Source organism: Hypanus sabinus, chromosome 6, assembly GCF_030144855.1.
Source record: "Hypanus sabinus isolate sHypSab1 chromosome 6, sHypSab1.hap1, whole genome shotgun sequence".
In the NCBI taxonomy this organism is placed as follows: domain Eukaryota; kingdom Metazoa; phylum Chordata; class Chondrichthyes; order Myliobatiformes; family Dasyatidae; genus Hypanus; species Hypanus sabinus.
Window position 1 is genome coordinate 169,760,203 of NC_082711.1, and position 22,158 is coordinate 169,782,360.

General features: G+C 45.1%; 1 protein-coding gene across 1 annotated transcript; it reads left to right on the forward strand.

Moving 5' to 3' along the window:
* Positions 1-460: 460 nt before the first annotated feature.
* Positions 461-21,886, forward strand: nos2b (nitric oxide synthase 2b, inducible). Its single transcript, XM_059973486.1, has 26 exons — positions 461-687; positions 1,179-1,227; positions 1,611-1,733; positions 2,873-3,021; positions 4,320-4,482; positions 4,579-4,670; positions 5,726-5,867; positions 6,805-6,944; positions 7,969-8,143; positions 8,574-8,675; positions 8,992-9,186; positions 9,844-9,926; positions 10,398-10,542; positions 11,337-11,441; positions 12,532-12,584; positions 13,732-13,906; positions 14,955-15,087; positions 15,195-15,273; positions 15,365-15,555; positions 16,481-16,638; positions 17,483-17,693; positions 18,246-18,333; positions 18,444-18,565; positions 19,829-19,977; positions 20,537-20,731; positions 21,397-21,886. Exons 1-26 carry the CDS (start codon positions 593-595, stop codon positions 21,445-21,447), a joined length of 3,363 nt encoding a protein of 1,120 aa, XP_059829469.1. The 5' UTR covers positions 461-592; the 3' UTR covers positions 21,448-21,886.
* Positions 21,887-22,158: the final 272 nt, after the last annotated feature.

Genomic DNA, 22,158 nt, shown 5'->3' on the forward strand with positions numbered 1-22,158 from the left:
GCTAGATACAGGAGAGACGGTACCTAGGGGTGAAAGGATAAAATAGTAGTGGCTGGCGTATTGTGGCCAAACATTTATTGACGGAGGTAGGAGAGGGTCGTATTGAATTTCTGTCTGGGTAAACTCCCCTGCCCCCTCCTTCTGAACAGCCCCAGGGACGCGGGAAAAGTCGATGTTCCGGCGTTCGGAAGTTTTGCAAGTTTAGGAACTTGCTTGTCGAGGTAACGTTGCAGCCCTTTGAGTCAATCCACATTGAGAAAACTTCAGGCACTGCAATGCAAAGTTTACCGCTATGTTGCAATTGGCGTGCTTCTGGTTTATCAGCGCTTTGAGATCAACGGGATTTCCCTACGTTACAATAATTTGCATTTGTTACAAAGTGGGCGGCACATAAATGACCCACAGCTGGTGTATATAAACCAGGACCATTCAGTAGTGGCAGTCAGCTCTTTGGAAACAACTCGGCGAAGAGGGGTTACAAACTTCACCGAGTGAAAAGGCTGTGCTTTGTTGTTCCCTCTGTCTTTCAGAGTTCGTTCAGTGAGTTTCTGTAATTTGCCGGAGGAGCCGTTCTAGCGGAAAGGAAGCCAAGATGATGTGCCCGTGGCAATTTCTAATGAAGCCCAAGTACAAGGGGAAGTACGAGACCGGTGTCTCGACGGATCTTAACAATAACGAGGAAAAAAGGTCAGAGACAACTCGAACGAACAGCGCATTTGGGGGAGGTGGGATGGAGCGGCTGATTTCTCTGGGAAAGAGTGCGCGATGATTCCCAGATCCCGTCAACTCTGACCAAATCCCAATGCAAGCAGCGCCTTATCCTCGAAACCGGCAAGGTTTTGTTTAGATTATGTTCGTTAGTTCATGTCAAATTATCGGAGACCGCTACGCAATTTGGAAAATTCAGATGTCTGGACATCGAAATGCAACTTTGCGGTAACAACGAACGATTAACAGTCCCTCGGCGAAATTATCCCGGGATTTAAATCGCTTTGCCGCGCATTTCTGAGATGCTCGTGTTAGGGCGAGGAAATATAGTGAAGGTGACCATGTCTTGTTTGAAATTGTTCAATATTTGAACGAGTTTGCGAGGGTTATTTTTGTTAGAAACGGTAGTGTCCAGTGTGAAGAGACAACCGGTATTGTTCTAACCATTCGCAACCGATTTCTTTTCGCAGTCTCAGCAATGGCTTCATCCATGGGTTGAAGGACAAGTCTCCCCCCGAGGTAAGTGACAGACCGATTCTCACGGAAAATTTCGTTAACGCAAACGCCGTTTGCCACAATTCCATCACGTTTCTTAACGAAATTGTCTTGGGATTTTCGACTCTTTCCCATCCTAAATCGCTGGATTGGGAACTGCCGCAAAATGAGGGTGGGGGAGATTATTGAACGAAAGATTGAGAAGGTGGTCCGGTCCCCTACTTTAAAGTTGGATATTTGTTTGGTTTTTTTTAAAAAAAAACTCCAAAGCGAAAAAATTTTTATTCGTTTACCTGTAGAAGTAATTTCAGTTAATGAATTTAGAACGAATGCGGGTTTACCTAAAAGACGAAGAGCGTGCCCAGAAAGGAAATTAAACTGAAAATATGTTCTCCAATTGTCAACAGCCACATGACATCAGAGAGACCAAAGCGACCGGGCGCTGCCCTTATGCACCCAAGTTTGTGAGATTGTACAACATGGAAAACGGGGCGATGCTGCAGGATACTCTGCACCAGAAAGCTGTAAAGGTAAAGATTCGGATTTCCCTCGCCAAGGTGAACTGTAGATGCTGGAAATGCAGAGCAACACGCGTAAACTCCTGGAGGAAGTCAGCAGGTCGGAGCATCGACGGGAAAGAATAAACCGTCGCCGCTTCGGACTGAGTCCAGATGAAGGGCTCCTCTCCATAGAAGCTGCCTGACCTGCTGAGTTCCTCCAGCATTTTCTGGACGTTGTTGTGCAACTTCACTTTCGCTCCGTCTACCTGAAGGCGCCTCCCAAACCCGGGGACCCGGCTTCGACTCTAACTTCGGGCGTCGCCTTTCTTCTTGTTGTTTAGACACCCGTAAACCTTACCGCCCCCCCCCCACTCCCGACACGTCTACGCGGAAAGCCACTCCGCAGCCCCGGGGAAGGGTTGGGAACCCCCTCCCCAACTATTGGCTTCAAGGTCCGATCAAACAGGCTTCTGCCATTCAAGGAACGGGGAGGAAGGTCGAGGGAAAGGGAGCGAGGGGTGCAGAGCATGTGGGATGGTGGTGGAACCTGGGGGCGGGGGGCGGGCAGTGTCAGGATGTGGGAAGAAGTCAAAGATGAGTTTATTGTCCTGTAGATAGGAGCAACGAAAAACTTACTCACGGGTACATTGCGATTGATAAGCAGTATTCTCAAGAAACGTACACGCTAAACATCACAAGAGATGTTTCAGATGCAGGACACCTCGCGCAACGCGCGTAAAATGGAGGGTCTCGGCCCGAAACTTCAACAGCTCACGTTCCCTTCCCCCGCAGAAGGTGCATGAACTGCTGAGTTCCTCCAGCATGTTCCGCGTGTTGTATAAAATTAACATAGAATTTATAACAAAGTTAGGGCGAGAAGAAACAGTGAGAGCTTATTGGATGGGTTGGAACTCATCCCGAGGTAAACATCTGCACCGTGATCAGACTTGTGAAAATGAGATTAGGGCGGGATTGGGATGGCACGGAGTCGATGGGCCGAAGGGCTCATCGCCATACTGCCACTGAGCCTTCTCTTTCACCGCCTGGGAGGTTCTATACCCACGGGATAAAAATCAGGGACACATCTCCGGTGACTGTATCAGTTGATGGGATAGTCCGGCGAGTCAACTGAAGTAATGCGGTTAATTCGCCTGTTGTGTCCTGTTTAGAAAATGCCGTGTCAATCGAACGCATGCAGAGGGTCTCTCATGACCCCGAAAGCAATGACTCGAGGACCTCGGGATAAACCTGTCTCTCCTGAGGAGCTCCTGCCGCAGGCTTTGGAGTTCGTGAACCAGTACTATCAATCCTTCAAAAGGTAAGGGCGACGGTACTGCAAGAATGGCTGCTGATCTCCCCTCCTCCCCTTCGTGCATTTTTATCAGCTGCAATTTACGCGAGTCAGGCAGATGTGGGAAAACATATTACTCCACAGAAGATCGGGCAAAGCGCAGTTTGGGACTGCTCTCCAAAGTGGCTGCGGGTCCAGCAGCGAGTGGCGGTGCCGTTACTGCCCGCGTACACAGTGGGGAGTTCTCGCCGATCACTTTATCTTGTTCAGGGTTCAAAGGGATTTTTAAGGCGTCATTAAGATTTTATAGTAGAGCCGCCGAGCGATGTAGCGCGGAAACAGGCCGTTCGGCCCAGCTGGTCCCTGCCGACCAACTTGTCTAACAGAGCCAGTCCCATTTGCCTGCGTTTGGCCCATCTCCCAATCTTTCCTGTTCGTGTACCTGTCCACACAACCCCCTGCCTAGCGGGCCGGGCAGATTTACCTCTTAAAATGCCTTTTTAAAGGTCCTAATTGTCCCCACCTCTACCACTTCCTCTAGCAGCTCGTTTCACAAACACACACCGCCCTCTGCCTGGAAAAAGTTAGCCCCTTTAAATCTCTTAAAAATCTCTTAAAAGTTAGCCCCTTTAATGTGTGTGTGTGTGTGTGTGTGTGTGTGTGTGAGGGCGGTGGGGGGGGGGGGGGGAGCAACAGAGTGTTTAGTATTACCGGTTAATATTATCGAGCTAGTATTATTTCGCGTGCTGTGTTTTGCACCTTGGTCCGGAGGAACGCTGTTTTGCTTAATTTGTACACGTTTTGCATCATCAATATTCCTCTGATTACTCATGCCATTAACAACCTCAAGCAGCGTCATCATTATCTGTAATGTATGACCATTGCCAAATGTGAAAGTCAAATTCCACCAAGAAATTGTGACTTTATTCTTAATTCTCCCTCATTCTTGTATCGTTTATTCAAATTTGTTGTTCATTCCTTTTGCTATAGCTTTTGCCTTTTTGGAAAATTTTGACTTTTTATTACATTTAATAAAGATATTTATAATAATGTCTAAAAAAAATTGTACACATGTGTACGGTTGAATGACACAGGTTGAATTAAACTTGAGTTGTTAACATTTTGGGCTGAAACTCTGCCTTGGTGGGTTTGCACCGGGTAACGCTTTTCGAGCGAGCGTAGACCAAATGAGACCCTACAGTCTGCTAAGTGCCACTGGTTATAGCTAGCCGCTCCCTACGTTGGGTTATTTTTGAATGAACCGTCACAGCGATATCGAGCTTCCGAATTAATCATAGTGATCTCGCCCCTTCCTCCCCGCCCAGCCCCAAAATCGACGAGCATCTGGCTCGCATCGAGCAGGTGACGCAAAGCATCGCCGAGACGGGCACGTACGATCTGACCACGGACGAGCTGGTCTTCGCCTGCAAGCAAGCCTGGCGCAACGCCCCTCGGTGCATCGGCCGCATCCAGTGGAACAACCTCCAGGTAGGAGCCCCACACTTCGCAGGCTTTTGTGATGGCTCCAGCTGCCCAGTCAGACTAACGAGCAATGACCGTACGCGCGTTTCTGTCTCTCTGCAGGTATTTGACGCCCGCAACTGCACCACCACGAAGGAGATGTTCGAGCACATGTGTCGGCACTACAAGTACGCGACCAACGACGGCAACCTGAGGTACGGCCCGGCGAGCGGCGTCACCTTGGCACACAGCTCCCTCGCCTGCTCTCTTAAATAAGTTCAAAACTGCCTTTGATAAAGGAATGGCGTCGAATATTCTGTCCCAGTTCTTGAGAATTCAGTAAAGGGCCTTGGTGTTCTTCTGTGCTGCATTAAGACTGCTAAACATTCAGATAATTTATCCATTGCTTATTTACAAAGTGAAGTCCTTGCAGGAGCCCGAGGACACACACAGGAGCAGCTTCTTTCCATCTGCCATCTGATTTCTGAGCGGTCCATGAACACTGTCTCCTTATTTCTGCATTTTTTTGCGCAACTTCGCTACTTGTTTATCTCGTGTGTATTCATCTTATTGGAACTACTGCTGCTGCCACAAAACAAATTTCACGACATGCGTCAGTGATAATAATCTGATTCTGATTCATTCTCTGAAGAAGTCTGGGAGAAGTGGTTCTTGCCCTGGGTTAATATGCCCACTGGCAAATACATTTCCCTCCTTTTTTTGTGACAAACAAAATTTATCAATGCATCAAAAAGAACTTTCAAAACAGTGTACCATTCTAAACAAGCAATTCTGACGCTAATACAAAATCATTGAACCTATGTTGCAGGCACAAGCACTAATGAGGTTTTATGCCCGACAGTTTCCCTGCCCCACCTCCCTCCGCACTCACCTGTGAGTTTATAGAAGTATTATGAGCCTAGGTAGTGAGAGAATATTTCCCAAGCTGAAAATCTCAAATGCTTTTCTTCCCCCGGGCAGTTAATCTGATCAACCATTCTGGTTCTGTTAGTCAGAACCACCGTGCCTATCTATTACCTCATCCATTGCATTCTGCTGTAAACACTTAAAGTACTTTTTGTAATGCTGATAATTACGTTGTAAAAACATACTGGGATTTATGACCTTTAACCTCCAAGTATATTTTTATCTAATTGGTATAATTGTTAAGTTTTTTTTCGTTGCATGTTCCACCAACACCACTGCAAATTCCTAATGCGTGTGAGTGTTTATGGTGAATTAAGTTGATCCTTATTCATGCAATCCATAGATCGACCATCACCGTCTTCCCTCAGAGGAGCGATGGGAAGCACGACTTCAGGATATGGAACAGCCAGTTGATCAAATACGCCGGGTATCAGATGGAGGATGGCAGCATCATTGGTGATCCAGCTGGAATTACTTTCACAGAGGTAAAGCACGATGCTGGTTCAGTCACTGGTCCCCTCACCTTGCTGCACTGAAAGACTGAGGATTAAGAGAGCAGGTCCCATGAGGATAGTCTAAAGGCATTTCAGACCATCCATCGTTCTCAGCACCTAGAAGATCAACCACCTCTACTTCGTTTTTAAAAAAAAATTTAGAGATCCAAACCAATCATTCTTCTTGATAACTATTTGTAGAAGAGCTACATGTTGAAAATATGAAGGTTCAGGGATAATTCCAGCAAGTCCTTGGTGTGTTGATATCTCTTTTCTATGTTAACCTGTGGCCTTATGGTCTTAATTTTACCCCATGCCCCTTCGTACCCAGGCCATTTAATTGTCTTCCGGTATCGACCTCACACTTTTGATCAGACGTCCGGAGGAAAGAATGATTTCTATGCAGGTTGATTAATAATGCAAATTTGATCCGGCCCTGTAGCCGTTGCACTTGGTCCTGCATTGTTATACAATGAGGCATAAGTTGAAGGTGATTGGGGGAAAGTATAGGGGGAATGTCTGTGTAGAGTGGTAAATGCACGAAACTCACCTCTGTTAGAGGCTTATGGATGAAGGACATTTAAGAAACTCCTAGATAAGCACACGATTGATAGAAAAATGGAGGGCTGTTTAGGGGGGAAGGATTAGATTGATCTTAGAATAAGTTAAAAGGTCGACACAACAACGTTGACTGAAGAACCTGTACTGTATTGTTCTATCTTGTTCTATTATTGTTTTACCTCGTTCTACCTCAAAACACTGTAATAATCTGATCTGCATGAATAGTATGCAAACCAAGCTTTTCACCATACCTTGGTACATGTGACAAAATACCTAATCCAATACCAATACACCCTGAGGTTCTCTGCCAGGTGTTACATCATCTTATGAGTTTCATTCTGAAGAAATTTCTCTGCTTCCACCCTAGGTGTGCATAAAACTGGGCTGGAAACCTCGCTACGGCCGCTTTGATGTGCTTCCATTGGTCATGCAAGCCAATGGTCAAGATCCTGAAATCTTTGAAATTCCACCAGAACTGATTCTCGAAGTGGAGCTCGAGCATCCAACGTAAGTTTCCTCTAGTCTGCAGAACTCGTGTAGAATGGTCTCAAATTTCATACTGCCCATATAAATGCTAGAACTCAAAATGCTGGAGGCTCAGCGGGTCAGGCAGCATCTATGGAGGGGAATGAACAGTTGGCATTTCAGGCTGAAACCCTTCGTCTGGACTGAAAAGAAAGGGAGAAGAAGCCAGGATAAGAAAGTGCGGAGAGGAGGGGAAGGAGTACAAACTAGTAGGTGATAGGTCAAAGAGGTGAGTGGGAAGGTAGGTGGGCGATTATATAGAAGCCTTTAGTTAGCACAACAGGTAGGCATCATTCTGGAGAGACTCTCGGTAAAGGCTCACAAACTCATAGTACATCACGTTTTATACCCTTAAGATCAATGGTAAGAGTAGCTGATCCAATGCAGGTTCATAGCTACAATGACATCATTTACTTCAATACTTTGGGTTGACAATGCTTCCTTTGAATGGCATATCCACATCCTCTGAATGTTCAGATGCCTTTGCTGGGACACTTTCCTAAACTTACACAATAGTGCAGATTCCTTAAAGGAATCTTTTCAAAGTAAATTCATTATCAAGGTACATGTATGTCACCAAGAGAATCATTATATTGTGGGCAATGCTAGTAAATACCAGTAACAGAGTAGAATTAGTGGGGGCTAACGAAGTGAGAATCAGGGAGAAGTGGGCTCTATAATGAAAACTAGAAAAGGGGGTAGTGTAGGAAATCACCAGAAAAATCAATATTCATGCCATCAGGTTGGAGGCTACCCAGATGGAATATGAGGAGTTTTTCCTCCAGCCTGATAGTGGTCATGGACGGACATGTCAGAATGGGAAGTAGAATTAAAATGGATGGCCACCAGGAAATCACCTCTGTTGTGGTGGACAAAACAGAGGTGTTCAATGAAGCGCCTTCACTGAAATTTACTTGTGCATCTGCAGACAGGCCAGAGATTTGCTTCACATACAAAAATATGGTTTCTGTAACTGACTGAACTTGATCGCCTCCTTTGCTTGCAGATATGAGTGGTTTGAGGACCTGAAACTCAAATGGTATGCTCTTCCAGCCGTGGCCAACATGCTGCTTGAAGTTGGAGGACTGGAGTTTCCTGGATGCCCTTTCAATGGCTGGTACATGAGTTCTGAGATTGGTGTTCGTGACCTCTGTGACGTTCAGCGCTACAACGTGTTGGAGGTACGATTATTTAGATTTGCTCAGAACGAAGCTGCCTGATTTTCTGTCTTAAGATAGGACCTCATCTGATAATGGTTTTGTGGGATGAAGAAATGTGGCGTTAACCAATTGGGAAACGGTAGATTCCCCAATGGTCTCTTTAAAACCAACATAAATACTTAAATACTAGCATATAGAGTACTGTGCAAAAATCTTGTGCTTTCCAGAAGGGAGCTTTTGAAAAAGGTAGACTGCAAGGTGGGTAATGTTCTCAACTGATTTTCTTTCTGCCCAGTTCATTGTCCTGGACAAACACAAGCCCTACAGTGATAGCAGACTGTAGCCAGTCAAGTTACAATATGCATCAATGGATTTATCTTTCTCAGTGCCGACATGGAATGTGTCTGTTTTTAATCTGGTTGAAACTAATTTTAATTACTTTGCATTGCAGGAGGTGGGGAAGAAAATGGGATTGGAGACAAATAAGTTGTCATCTTTGTGGAAGGACAAGGCTGTGGTGGAGATTAACGTCGCTGTGCTCCACAGTTTCCAGGTGAGAGAATTAATGATGTTCACTATCAAATCTTTTCACAGGAAGTCTACATATTACATTTATTTTAAAAAAATCTGTAATTCAATCATGGCTGATTTATTTTCTCTCCCAACCCCATTTTCCTGCCTTCTTCCCATAATCTTTACCACCTTTACAAATCAAGAACATATTAACCTCTACTTTAGATATGTATGCCCAATGACTTGACCTCCACAGATCCGCTATCCTCTAGCTAAAGTTTGTTCCTTGGTTAGTCTCCACACACCACATGTCTCCAGGGCTTTAGAACTTTAACCTCATAATGTTCTGCTTTCAGAAAAAGAATGTCACCATCATGGACCACCACACTGCCTCCCAGTCCTTCATGAAACATTTGGAGAACGAGTTTCGGCTAAGAGGAGGTTGCCCTGGAGACTGGGTCTGGCTGGTGCCACCAATATCCGGAAGCATTACACAGGTGTTCCATCAGGAGATCCTGAATTACATCCTCAGTCCTTTCTTCTATTATCAGGTAATTGACAACCCAAAGACCATTACTCCTACCAGTATGTACACTGAGTATGAAAAGTGGAACCAAGGTGATCATGCCCTTGACTTAGCATAGTGCTGGTGTCACTTGGGATACTATGACTAGCCCCACTACCTCAGAGTACAAGAAACCATCATTTCATAGTCTGTTAACTCCAGGCTATTCTGAAATTGAAAGATCATTTTTGTCAGCGTCAAAGCACCATGTCTAATGAGGAAAGGCTGAATGAACAAGGGCTTTTCTCTTTGGAGCAGAGGAGGGTGGGAGATAACGGTAGAGATTATGATTATGAAAGGCATGATAGAGTGGACAGCCAGGGTCTTTCTCTATCAGGCTGGCAATGGCCAATACGAGACAGTGTCCACTCAAGGTGAGTGGAGGAAAGTTTAAGGGAAATATCAGAAGTTTTACACAGAAAATAGTAGGTGAGTAGAACATACTGCCCGGGTGGTGGTTGAGGCTGATATCATAGGGACATTAAGAAATTCTTAGTGCAGAGATGTAAGAAAAATTGGAGGGTTGTGGCTGTGAATGGCTAGATTGATTGTGGGTTATGTGTATATAGGTTAACATCATTGGCCACAGGGTCCATACTGTGCCATGGTCCATAATAGTTCTCATTATGTCCTGTATTCACAGATCGATGCTTGGAAAACACACGAATGGAAAGATGAGAGACTGAAACCAAAGAAGAATGAGATCAAATTCAAAAATTTAGCAATGTAAGCTTGTCAAAACATCCATTCTTTATACAGGGGTTCCCAACCTTTACCATGCCATGGAGCCTTACCACTAACTGGACAGGCTGGGAACCCCTGCTTTATACAATGCATTATGTTTTGTTTTGTTCACTGTCTATGTAGAGTTGGGGTGTCATCACCCCAGAGGTTTTCAGTTCAAACCTTGCCGTGTAGTACTTCACACACCTTCTACTGTGGCTTCAAGGCTTGTCACCTTGTGTCCTTCACACTTCAGATGTTTCCTTCTGCAGTGTCGAGGCTTTGAGAACCCAATGGGCCATAAGGCTTCTCGTTTTGTTTGTGAATTCTATCCTCTTAATCCTTGAAGCTTTAAGGTGGCGGGACAGTGGGGGTGGGAGTGGCCAGCAAGCGTGTGGGAACAAGGGGAAATGGTCATTTTCCCAGAAATACCTTCAGCGAGGACATTTGTTAATGCCGTTGCTCTCTCTTCAGGGCGGCACTATTCACTTCCATTCTGATGAAGAAGACCATGGCCAAGAGAACAAAAGCAACGATTCTGTACGCCACTGAGACGGGAAAATCTGAAACCTTTGCCAAACGGCTGTCCACATTGTTCAACGGTGCTTTCAATGCCAAGGTAAGTAAAATGAAATGCCACCATATATTTTTATTTTAGCGGTGGGGGGGAATTGTATACCTAAGGAAACAGTTACGTAACAAAGTCCTGTCACTGTGACAGGAGCAACAACAATGTATCCCAGGGAAACACTGACCCCTCGCTTAAATCAGCACCAATGTATCAAAGTAACCTTGGGGCAATTGGCTTTGCATCTCATGACCTGCTCCTAACCCACCTGAAACTGGCAAAGTCTGTGAAAATGACTGAAAAGTAATGGAAAACTCATCCTGGAGGCAGAGTATGGGAGGGTAGCGGTTAAAATACTGCGCCAGCAACTCGGGTTCAACTCTGCTGCAAGTTGCATGCTTTCCCCATTACCACATGGATTTCCTCCCATGTTCTGGAGATGTACGGGTCAATAAGTTCATTGGTCACATGGGTGTAATTGTGCAGCACGGGCCCATAGCGCTGGAAGGGCCCGTTACCGTACTGTATCTCTAAATCTAAAAAAAAAATTGGGAAGGACTGTTGTATTCTACTTGTTGAATGCTGGAGGAACTCAGCAGGTCTGGCAGCATCTATGGAGAGGAATAAAGAGTTGATATTTCAAACTGAGACCCTTCATCAGCACCTGGCAACATATTCCAGCTAAAGCTGTGATGCCACTGTTTTAGTCACCTGCTTTCAGGTGTGTTCAAGGGCGCTGGCTCAGCCTTGAAGTGGCACAGAACAAGATGTTTGAATTTAGAATGAACATCTGCATCCATCATGACCTTAATGGACGTTCTATTGTGATTGGTTTCCACCTTCAGGTTGTCTGCATGGATGACTATGATATGAATGATCTAAGCAAAGAGTCTCTAGTCTTGGTGGTCACCAGCACCTTTGGAAATGGAGACTCACCTGGAAACGGAGAGGTAAGCACTGCGTTTTCGGATGAGCTTCTGACTGATCAAATCCCCTGGCCACAGCTAAGCAAGTGGGGCCAAGTCCATTCCTTCCATCTGGGCTCAGGCTAGATAATGAAATCAACATCAGTAAATCAAAATCAATAACCCAGGTCACAAAGATCTCTGGCGTTTGTAGTGCGATTGATGACAGATTGTGCAGAGGAAGCAGAGAACTTGCAGTACTGTGCAAAAGTCTTGGGTGTGTGTATATATATATAGCGAGGGTGCCTATGATTTTTGCATAGAACTGTACTTGTCAGCATGGAGCGAAGAGCAGGCTTGTAAATCTGGCGGGAGCAAAGGACGTTGGGAATGGCGAGGCTGGAGTGCAAGGGGAGATGTGTGGGACAGGTGGCAGAGAAGGAGTACCAGGCTGGGAGGCACACCCAGCCCTGAGACATCAGGGAAGCTCATTTGATTTCAAACAATTGGTCTATTGCTCATTATAAAAATACAGTGCAAAGGGCTGAGGTGCCCTAGCTATATGTAAAGAGTTGATGTTCCAAGTTGAGACCTTTCATCAGAACCCCTCGACGTAGTCCAGCTAAAGCTGAGATGTGCACTTGTGCGCAGTATTGTGGAATATAGAACAATACAGTACAGGCCCTTCAGCCCACAATGTGGTGCCAACCTTTGAAACTACTCAAAGATCGATCGAACCCTTCCCTCCTACATCAAACTCCATTTTCCTATCACCAAGCAAGTCTAGCTTAGGAAGAACCTTGTCTTTGAAGTGCTTCACCATGAGGTGAGATGGAACTGAGCCAAAGATGATCCCTGGGATTGGATGGAGGGTCAGAGGTGGAAACACTGGCTGGGTAGGGGAGGTGGTGGGTGGTTTGTTAGGAGTCCAAAGAACACAGAGGAGAGAAGGGCAGGAAAGATCTGTAAATCCAACACTACAGAGTAGGAAGAACCTTTGAAAATGAATTCCATCTTAGATTAGAATTGAAACTCTTGAGAACATGATGTGAATTCTTTTTAAATAAAAATAAATTATTTTCTCACGATGAAACATCTGTTATTTTTATTAAACAATGTAATGCTCTGCCTACAGGTATTTAAGAAAGCCTTGTTCACCAAGAAGATGCTGAAAGCATACAAATTCAGGTAAACTTTACACCATTTGGCTTGGTGAGCTCTGTAATCTCCCATTTTCATATTCCCTTACAACAGGGAAGGGGCCTGTTCCATCCATCCAGTCTGTGCTGGCTCTCGGGGAATCCCATTCCCCCATTTACTTCCCTGTAACACGTTCACTCTGAGATTCCCATGAGCACAGTCTGAATTCCCTCTCACTCATTTTAATGAGGAGGAATTTACAGATCTTTGGGATGTGGAGAGGACACCTACACAGTCACGGGGAAAATGTACAAATTCTCTGTACAATTCCAGAGATCTGGACTGAATCCCAGTCCCTCAAGGTGTGGGGCAGCAGCAATACCTGATGCATCACTATACCCTCTGCAACCTGAATCAACCAAATCTAGTTAGGGGCAGACTTGTTATTCACATAAGGTCATTGCTCCCCCAGCTGACTTCACTACATGAGCCTCCAGTACCAAAACAGGATGTCCCCTGTACTTATCTCAGTCAATCTCCTATTCTGCACACTGAACATTTCCATTAAAAGCTGTAATTCAAAACCCTTTTGCAACATCTCTGCCTTAATACTTGAAAGACTCATTAACAGCAAAATCGGTTTCAGAATCAGGTTTAGTGTCACTGCATCCAGTGTGAAATTTATTCTTTGGCAGCAACAGTACACATAGTACATTAAAAATCTATAAATTATTATATATCGAGATATACAGTGTATTTATAAAATTAAATAAGTCATTCAAAAAGAGAGCTAAATACTAAAGTAGTGTTCATGGGTTCATTGTCCATTCAGAAATCTGAAGGCAGAGGGGAAGAATTTGTTCTTAAAACGTTAAGTGTGTGTCTTCAGGCTCCTGTACCTCCTCCCTGATGGTAGCAATGATAAGAGGGCATGACCTGGGTGATGCATTGAGGCATTTCCTTTTAAAGGTCCTGGGGAGGCTAGTGCCCATGATGGAGCTGGCTGGGTTTCCAACCCTGCGCAGTTGCCCCTCCACACCAGGCAGTGATCAGCGGGCAAAATATTGAACAGAAGTGGGTTGCTTGGGTCAGGAAATGAGCATTAAGAGAACTAAAGCTTATAAAGGGACATTTTACGTTGAAGGCAGGAAGTGACCCTTCAAAGCTAATGGTGGAGCTGTTATCTGCCCCTCAGGTACTCCATCTTTGGCCTGGGTTCTCGCATGTACCCACAGTTCTGTGCTTTCGCCCACACACTCGATAAGAAGCTGGAACAACTTGGGGCCAGCCGCTTGTCACCCACAGGAGAAGGAGATGAACTTGGCGGCCAGGAGGAGTCCTTTGTTGATTGGGCCATCAGCACATTCAAGGTAAATTACAGGTGCATGGAATCGAGTGTGGGGGTCGGGGGTGGAGAGGGCAGGTAGGGACAGTGGGAGGAAGCCAGTTGGAGTCATTGCATTTAATGGAGTTTTAAAACTAGCTTCAAGTGCCCTGGATGGCCTGATGGGACTTGGATGTAGGAACCCACATGAACTTCTGGAAGAGTAAAGCATGGAGGGGAAATATTCCAGCTGTACACCTAAAATGCTGGAGGAATTCAATAGGTCAGGTGGTATTTATGAGAGGAATAAAGAGGAATAAATGCTCTTCCAGCATTTTGTGTGTGGTGCTTATTTCCAGCATTTGCTGTTCCACCTGGGTAGCCTCCAACCTGATGGCATGACTATCAATTTCTCCTTCTGGTAATTTTCTTTCCTTCTCCCTCCCCCCACCCCCCGGCCTCTTACCTCTTCTCAATTGGATCTCTTCCTCTTTCCCTTTCTCCTATGCTCCAGTCTCCTCTCAGATTCCATCTTCTCCAGCCCTTGAACTTTTTCACCCACCTGGCTTCACCTTTCACCCTCTAGTTATCCTCCTTCTCCTCCCTGCTCCACCCCTCCCCAACACCTTTTTATTCTGGCACCTTCCCCCTCCTTTTCCAGTCCTGAAGAAGGTTCTCGGCCCGAAACATCGACTGTTCATTCATTTCCCTGGATGCTGCCTGACCTGCTGAGTTCCTCCAGCATTTTTGTGTGTGCAGTGCTTTGGACTTCCAACATCTGCAGAATATTGTTTATGATCTACAGAACCTCTTGTGTTTGACGTGCGAACATGATGTTTGTGGGGTTCAAGGCCTCATTCAGGGTGTTGCACCCTTCCCTTTGTTGTCTTGAGGAGATCAGCTTAACCTTGGACTGGTCTAATGGACACACTTAGCTGAGCCAGCCTGTGACTGAGTGATCTAACGTTCACTTGTACCTGGACTCTCACAGCAAATGTACTTCTGTTCCCCTCAGACTCCTGACCAAAGGTTTACAAGGAAAAAAAAACATTGTCTAGGGAAACGATTACCACCCCTTCTTTCCTATTAAACAGATGGCCTGCAAAGTCTTCAATGTGAGGGGTAAGGTGGAGCTTGGACAGTTCAAGATGGCCGCTAAGAGCAGCGTGTGGGACCCCAGCCGCTACCGATTCGTAATGGAATCCAGCACACTGGATCTGTGTTCAGGTATTCAGCCGCACACAGCTTCTGACAGCCACTTTTTGGCGCCACATTGCTTTTGGTATTTCCATTATAGGCTGTGATTAATCGCTTTCTTTTTAAAATTTCCTCAGTTATCTCCAAAATGCAAGGGAAGAAAATTCTGCCGATGAAGTTAAAATCAAGGAAGGACCTCCAGAGCTCAGAATCCAGGTATGCCACACCTACTGTAAAGAAAGACCAACCTCTTTCTTTCCGATGACTCTTTGAGTGCTTACCTGGCTCTCTCTCTCTCTGTTCCCAGCCGTTCTACCATCCTGGTTGAGCTGACGTGCGAGGATCCCAATAACCTGCAGTATCTGCCCGGGGAGCACGTTGGAGTTTTCCCTCGCAATGAGGAGGCCCTCGTCAGCAACCTGATCAAGAGGCTGAAGGAGATCCCAACTCCACATCAGTGTGTCCAAGTGGAGGTCAATAATGGCAGCAGTGCCAAGGGTAAGTGGAGTGTCTAGGGAACATTGCCAGTTCCCTTCAACGGGTATAATTAAGTCTTCACCTTTTCAGTTCAAGAGGACTGGAATATTAATGCAAAGCTGAGGCTTCAGAAGGCATTGGTCAGACCATATTTGGAGTATTGTGAGTAGTTTTGGGAACCACATTGAGGAAAGGATCTTCTGGTTTTGGAGAGGGCCCAGAGAAGATTCACGAGAATGAGCCAAGGAATGAAAGGGTTAATAGATTTGATGGCTCTGGGCCTGTACTCACTGGAGTTTAGAAGAATGAGGGAGGATCGCATTGAAAACTATTGGATATTGAAAGGCCTAGATAGAGTGGACATGCAGAGGATGTTTCTGATGCTGGGAGAGTCTAGCTCCAGAGGGCACAGCTTCAGAATAAAGGGACATTGAGCAGGAATTTAATTACCCAAAGGGTGGTTAATCTGTGGAATTCATCGCTGCAGATGGCTGGGGAGACCAAGTCATTGGGTATATTTAAAGTGGAGTTTGATAGTTATTTAACTGCTAAGTGCATCGAGGTTATGGGGAATGGGGTTGAGAGGGAAAATACATCAGTCATGATTGAATGGCAGAACACACTCGATGGGCTGAATGGCCTAACATTTCTTCTTTGGCTTATGGTCTAACCTAGGTTTCTACATTCAGTTACCACTGAGCACAATTTTCCACCTTCCCCTACCATGAGTGAAATCTGGGTTCCCTGTGAGCAAATCTCATCCGATTGGGCTCAAAGTACTGAGCGTTTTTGAAGGGATTGACCCTCAAGTACACCTACCCAGCTCGGTGGGATTCCCATGGATTCCCTTGCTCAGTTATCACAGTTTCCCTGCTATTCAGGGGGATGATAGCTTCCATCTTGGGGACTTTAGACTGATTGACCTGGTGTCCTTTGCTCTGTGCAGACTGGAAAAGTGATGAAAGGATTCCAGCGTGCACTCTCGAAGAGGCACTCACGTACTTCTTGGATATCACCAGTCCACCGTCTCAACACCTCCTAAAGAAGTTTGCCCAGCTGGCGAAAGAGGAATCGGAGAAGAATCGAATACTGGAACTGGCTCAGGTGAGCACAGGGTCCTGCTCTGCCAGGGTTGTGTCTGTCCACAAAGCCAGGGAGATGGTGGTTTATGCTTCACCCTGGTTCTCCAGGTGTACGTTACCCTTGCAGGTTGGTGGCTGCTGTATTGTTGGGAAACATGGGACGAGCTGCAGCAGGTCCCAGAGACGCCAGTGACATGGCCGAGTATGACTGCGGGGGAGCTGCTTCTCTGAAGGGCATCAACGAACCAGTTGAGGCTTTTACCATCCAAAAGTTTGACCGTGGGGTGGGGGGGGGGCTATCAAAATTAATCCCAGCCCATTTAATGGGGATAAATTGTCAAAATTGGATGCAATAGAAGCATCTTTCCTGTCTGACCCTACACTGAACTGGGAGGCAATAATGATCGGGATCCAATCAGATTCTATAACGGTTAAAACTGACCCCTTTTGTTCCCAAATTACCAGTGTTGTGGAATTCTGCTCCTCAATTTGCAGCGGTGAGCTCCTAAATTATATTTAGAAAAGAATTCTAAATGCCCATTGTGGATGTGCATACCCCCCAACCTCTCTGAGAGGTTCTGACTTGCACTGGTTACAAGTTTGCCACAATGGTCACCAACATCTGTGTCCCTTGCACCAAAGGACAGGCCACCTGCTGAAAGTGTGACAGCGTTTGGAGGGCGTGATTAGTTGCCTCCCCTCCCCTACTCTAGACATCTACTCGGCCAGGTCAGCTGACATATCAACAAACCGAGACAATTTATTGAACATAACAATATTCTGGTTCTTTAGTTAAAGATTCAACGAGTACCAGGCTGTATTCTAAACTATTTCCTATCTAATTCTGGTTTGCTGTTTCTTTGCAGAATTCCCAGGAGTATGACAAATGGAGATCCTTCTACAACCCCAACATCCTCGAATTCCTGGAGCAATTTCAGTCCATCCATTGCCCAGCCATGTTCCTCTTCACTCAGTTAATGCCGCTGAAGCCCAGATACTACTCCATCAGTTCTTCTTTAGATATGAACCCAGGAGAAGTCCACCTGACTGTCGCGGTTGTGAACTACAAGACTAGAGGTAAGGAGTATTGCATGATGTCTGCTTGATGGATAAAATGCAGGGCTGGCTTACGAAGGATAAACCTTAAACATTAGAATTAACGACTCTTTAGAACTTGGATTCCAGCTGTCTAGCACTTAACATGTACCAGGGCATTTTATTGGTTCAGTGGATGAATACAATTATAGAATATATCTCTATACACTACAATTGTAGAGTATTTTGTGGGCACGTGAATGAAACAGGTCTTTCAAACAATATTAGTAACTTAACCCTCAGAACGTGAAGAGAGTCTCGATGACCAGCAGGCCCACCTTTACACTAATTCTATTTTATTCTCCCTCAATGTTCCCAGCAATTTACCTCTGGTTCTCCCATCCACTAGGGGGCAATGTACAGTCATCAATTAACGTCCCAACTCTTTCACTTAAATGGGGAGAACAAACCATGTAAGAGTCCCTGCGTAGTGAAGATGTCAAGGGATTTCTTTCCCACTTGAGTTATGACCCACATTACTGAGAAGGGAACAGAGGAACTGCACTTGACTGACGCTTTTCTTCATGTATTTAGATGGACAGGGCCCTATGCATCATGGTGTCTGCAGTACCTGGCTCAACACTGTAGGAAAAGATGATGTGATCCCTTGTTACGTGAGAAGGTAGGCTATTTTCAATTCATTCTTTGAAACAATGTCTTTCAAGCTCAGAAATGAACGTAAAGCAACAAAGAGGCCAAAAGTGAATAACTGATTCCATGTTACGATTCCAGCACTGCGGGATTCCATCTTCCAAAGAACCAATCGAAGCCCTGTATACTGGTGGGCCCAGGAACAGGAATCGCTCCATTCAGAAGCTTCTGGCAACAACGGCAGCATGACTTTGAGAAAAGAGGTGCGTTCTGGGACATTAGTCTGACACAAAATACAGGAACTCCCTATGTTACAGATGTCCTGATTTACAAAATCCAAACTTTATGCAAATTCTCCCATGCCTTTTTAGAATTGGAATTGGTGTTGGTTTATTATCGTCAGAGATACAGTGAAAAGCTTGTCATGCAGGTTGTTCATACAGATCAGATCATTGCACGGTGCGTTGAGCTAGAACAAGGTAAAACAACTTCAGAGCAGCATGAAGTGCAACAGCTACTAAGAAACCAGAAACAGCTTTATTATCACTGACGTATGTCATGGAACTTGTAGTTTTGTGGTATCATAAAAAGCTACTACAAGTTAGAATAAAATAAGTAAGTGCAAAAGTGAGGTAGTGTTCGTGGACCAGGTAAATCATAAGGTCTGAGATCAAAATGAGGTAGATTGTGAGGTCAAGAGTCCAACTTAAAACATTTTGAAATTAGTGATGGTTCATGGGTTTCATTACTGACTGTTCTGGTATGTATTCGATTAGTTCAATTATGGAGATTATTCAATTAAAATGAACGAGTATAGTAAGCACATGTAGCACAATGTGATGTGGACAGGGAAAGGAAACAGATGTTTCGGACTTGTGCCGAAATCATCATCCAGACAGTTCTCTGAAAGGGGACCCCTGAGTAACACGGGGACTGCCTGTACCAACGTCTAACTCCACCTCCTGTGCACATTTACCAATGGCAATAGCAAGGCTCACTGCAATGGTCTCTGTCTTGCTTGGGCAGGTAATGAGGATTTCTTGTCATGATAACCCCTGTATTTTTTTATATTCAAAATGGGAAGAGGAACTGCATGAACATTCGAGGGAGGGTTCTTAAATAGGAAGGAGAAGAGGAAAGACTGATAACTCCTGTAGATGCCAACAAAGGTGGAGACAGCTCCAGCACTGTTCCAATTCCCACTCTCTTGTACTTGTCCCATGAGTCTATTGGTGCCTCATGAACTGCAGTCTTGGACTGAGCTGTTCAGAGTTTAGGCCAGTCCAAGCCCCCTCTCACTGCTCACCAGTCACCCACCCAGCTTCCCCAGTCTTTCTGGGCCAGCTTGACCTCATCATGCAAAAGAGGAGGTTGGATCCATATTTGGTTGCCACACATACACATACACGTACACATACAATGCTGGAGGAACTCAGCAGGTCAGGCAGCAGCTGTGGAGAGGAATGAAGAGTTGATGTTTTGGACCGAGATCTTTGTATTCAGTTTGAATCTTTTGTTTTATTTAGGAATCAAAGGTGGATCCATGACTTTGGTTTTTGGATGCAGAGAGTCACAGAAGGATCACATTTATAAAGAGGAAACGCTGGAGCTTAAGGCCAAAGGCATCTTGGAAGGTGTTTACACAGCTTTCTCCAGGGAGCCGGGTATGAAAAAGGTAAGTTAACCCTCTGAATTGACAACGATGGTGCTTTATGCTTTTCCAGCCTAGTGTTTCCTGGCTGTCCTGTCGCCCTCTTGTAGCAATGAGGCATGTATACCCCATTCCCTAAGGACAACCTGTCAATCAACCACCAGCATAGGTGATTGACAGGTGTCATTCTTAAGAATGAAGAAGAGAGAATTTTCAACACTATTATCCAGTGCTCCTCTGTAGAAATTGGGTTACTCACCCCACTCCCAGGGAGCCTGGCTGCCCACTTAAACAACTTCAAAGTACCTCGTGACATGCTGAAAGCTGCTACCCGGGGGATGGTAGGCCCAGGTCTGAGATCCATAGAAAGCACTACCAACACTAAATCAATATCTCTGTTGGAGCGCATTACTGCTCTGGAGACTGGGTGAGAACATGGTGCTGAGGATGACCCTGGGCGCCCATGTGAGGCCCCTAATTTTTGGATGGGTGGGAGCTATGAAGCTGCAAAGTTTTGTTGTTACTGCATTCCAAAGCAAAGTCAGTGTTATCCTCATTTCTGCATCCACCTCTGTCCAATCAGACTTACGTGCAAGATATTCTTCGGGAAAAGCTGGCGGCTGAAGTCTACAAGGTGCTGCACAAAGAGAAAGGCCATATCTACATCTGCGGCGAGATCAAGATGGCGCAGGATGTCACTGGCACCCTGAAGGCCATCATTGCCCAGCAGGGAAACATGAACATCGAGGACGCTGATGAATTCCTCACAGAGTTGAAGGTAGGTCTAATGTGTCAGATTTATCACCTGTACTGCAAAATGCATCATCTGCATTAACAGCCAACACTTTAAATACACCCAATGATTTGGCCTCCACAGCTGCCTGTGACAATGAACGCCACAGATTCATCATTCTCTAGCTAAAAAAATTTCCTCATCTGTGTGAAGAGATGCCCACTTACTCCACGGCTGCTGAAATACAAAACACCATTAGAAACATCCTCTGCACATCCATTTTCAATATTTGATTGGCTTCAATGAAATCACCTCTCTTTCTTCTAAACTCCAGCGAGTAGAGGCCCAGAGCCATCAAACGCCCCTCAACCCCTTTCATTCCAGGGGTCATTCTCGTGAAAATCTCCTCTGGCCCAAAGCTGCTCACAATACTCCAAGTGCGATCTGATTAACTCCTCATAAAGCCTCAGCAGAGGCTTTTATTTTTGTTACTGAACTTAAGTGAATTTGTAACAAAAGTAAATATTTCCCCCAGAGGCCAATAGAAAGTGGCTGCCAGCACTCCTCCACTTTAAGATGTGATTTGAGGCATGCACACGAGGTCCCCAGGAATACAATTGCACCTAATTTCACAACTTCTCCATATTGCTGTAAATAGTTATCCTGTATTGTGATTGGTGTTTTAACACAATATTTCTTTAACTTCTCAGAACCAGAAGCGTTATCACGAAGACATCTTTGGGGCAACGTTTCAGAAATGATGATACAACAGCACAACTGATGCCAGAGACAAGTCTCTCATAGACATTATTATTGAGGGAAAGGACTCAAAAACAGAGGAGGTTCTTTGTGCTGCTTTTTTGTATCCCAGATGTCTGCTTGCTACTCTACAGAGCAAAGTAAACCTCGTTTCCATTGCAATACATAGCATTCAACTTCACACCTACATCTACAAGCCTAAGTGGAAATCAAAAAAGATTCAAAACAGTACTTTGCACTTAAATATGAAACTTGTTGCAATAGTCTTTAATAACTACAGTTAAATAAGGCAAAGGTTGCAATGAATATTTTGTCATGCACTTTATTAAAACCCCTATGCAATTTCATTCTATATTGGATGCAAGTAGCAGCTGGCTGCTGTGTGTAATAATTAATGTGTAACAGTAAATTATGAATTTTAATAAAGCATTTTGAATTTTATTTGAGATTATGGGTATTTTATCTGTTTGCACAAGAGATTCTGCAGGCGCTGGAAATCCAGGGCAACACGCACGGAATGCTGGAGGAACTGAACAGGTCAGGGAGCGTCTTTGCAGGGATCTGATCAGAACCTGATGAAGGGCCGCGACCCAGAACGTCGACTGTTAATTCCCCTCTAGCAGATGCTGCTGGCTGCACCCTGCTTTGTTTGGTGTTTCTGACAGCTCTTCAAATGCTTCTGTAGCCACCAAGGTCAAACTAAACAGTCCTCG

Excerpts from the sequence above, each read along its gene's own strand:
- nos2b (XM_059973486.1), top strand. The coding sequence starts at position 593 with ATGATGTGCCCGTGGCAATTTCTAATGAAGCCCAAGTACAAGGGGAAG. Across the intron at positions 15,274-15,364 it reads CTCCAGAGCTCAGAATCCAG|CCGTTCTACCATCCTGGTTG; the intron begins GTATGCCACACC and ends CTCTGTTCCCAG. Across the intron at positions 15,556-16,480 it reads TAATGGCAGCAGTGCCAAGG|ACTGGAAAAGTGATGAAAGG; the intron begins GTAAGTGGAGTG and ends TGCTCTGTGCAG.